The sequence below is a fragment of the Primulina eburnea genome, chromosome 3 (assembly GCF_022965805.1).
Source record: "Primulina eburnea isolate SZY01 chromosome 3, ASM2296580v1, whole genome shotgun sequence".
NCBI lineage: Eukaryota > Viridiplantae > Streptophyta > Magnoliopsida > Lamiales > Gesneriaceae > Primulina > Primulina eburnea.
This window is the reverse complement of record NC_133103.1, coordinates 6712098-6713384: the sequence shown is the minus strand read 5'-3', so window position 1 is coordinate 6713384 and position 1287 is coordinate 6712098. Positions and strand designations below refer to the sequence as shown.

At 40.4% G+C, this 1287-nt stretch overlaps 1 protein-coding gene across 1 annotated transcript; it reads right to left on the bottom strand.

Moving 5' to 3' along the window:
* Positions 1-305: 305 nt before the first annotated feature.
* On the bottom strand, positions 306-1054 carry LOC140828126 (auxin-responsive protein SAUR76-like). The gene has a single exon (XM_073191107.1). The coding sequence runs from the start codon at positions 943-945 to the stop codon at positions 571-573; it is 375 nt and encodes a 124-aa protein (XP_073047208.1). The 5' UTR covers positions 946-1054; the 3' UTR covers positions 306-570.
* Positions 1055-1287: the final 233 nt, after the last annotated feature.

Genomic DNA, 1287 nt, shown 5'->3' with positions numbered 1-1287 from the left:
TGTATTTTTCTACTTAGGAATCTAATCTTATGTCTTCCCCTGTTACTTAACTAAGTTCAGGAAGTAATTAATTATAAGTTATTTTTTTTAAAAAAAATTTGTTTAAGCTTACTAAATTTGTCGTTTGTATAATGCTCGTGGTGTTGTCTTGTATAATTACATTACATTCCAAATTTTTGCTTCGTTGATTTATTTATATTTACACGTTGAATTAAATCAATGTGTTCGAAATTAAAGATTAATAATTATATATAATAACCAATATATGTTTGTACCGAAACAATGATAATTAGAGGAACAAAGAATGAAGAGAACAATTTTCAGATAAATAACACGAATTACATGTGAGAAGAGAGAGAGAGAGACCTAATTGGCTATTTCCAATTAATAACGACATTAGCAGTGTAAAATGGGTTAGCCCGTTAATCCTCACCGTGAAATAACTCTTTCCACATTGTATCATAAATCTACACCGCTAATTTACTCGAAACATTTTGACCGGAGAGGACAAAAAATGGAAATTAATACAAATGTACACCGCCACCCCCGCCCCCGCCCCCCGCCCGTCCGTTAGTATGCGTAGAACTCCACCAGCTCGCCCAGCGACTCCGACCGAGGATCGGCGTTCTCAAGCATCCAGAGCAGGTGCTCGAACAGCACAACCTCACATGCTACGGTGACCGACTCCTGATCGCCGCCGGATCCCCGACGCCCGACGAGCTCGCGGAAGAGAGGGCTCTCCATGACGTCGGAGGTTATGAGGTAGCGCCGCCGAGAATTGCCGACGTAGACCGCGTGGAGGTTCTTGGAGGCGGAGTCGTCGTCGTCGTCGTCGGATGGAATGGCGGCGGCGGCGATGGAGCTGGCGTTGGAGCGGCTGAGCTTGAAGGACTGCATCTTCTTGAGGACGGACTTGATCTTGTTGAGCTTTCCTCCTCTGGCCATTTTTGGGGGATTGTTGAACAAGCAAGGGGTGACTGTATATAAAGGGGGCGGGCATTGAAGCTTGGTGCCTCGGCGCAGATGGGCTCCACTGTTTTTTAAGTGTGTGAAAAAGTAAATAAATAAAGCTGCGTGACAACTTTGAAATTATATTTAAATTTTATTTTGTGTTTATGTAATTATAAAATGTATGTTTTAAATTTGTTTATAAATAACAAAAAATAAATAAATAAATATATATATACACACACATGAGCATTGATCCACATCCATTGTTATTTCCTATTATCCAACAAGGCAAAAACTTAGTGTGTGACAGATCTTTTATTTGTGTCATTCATGAAA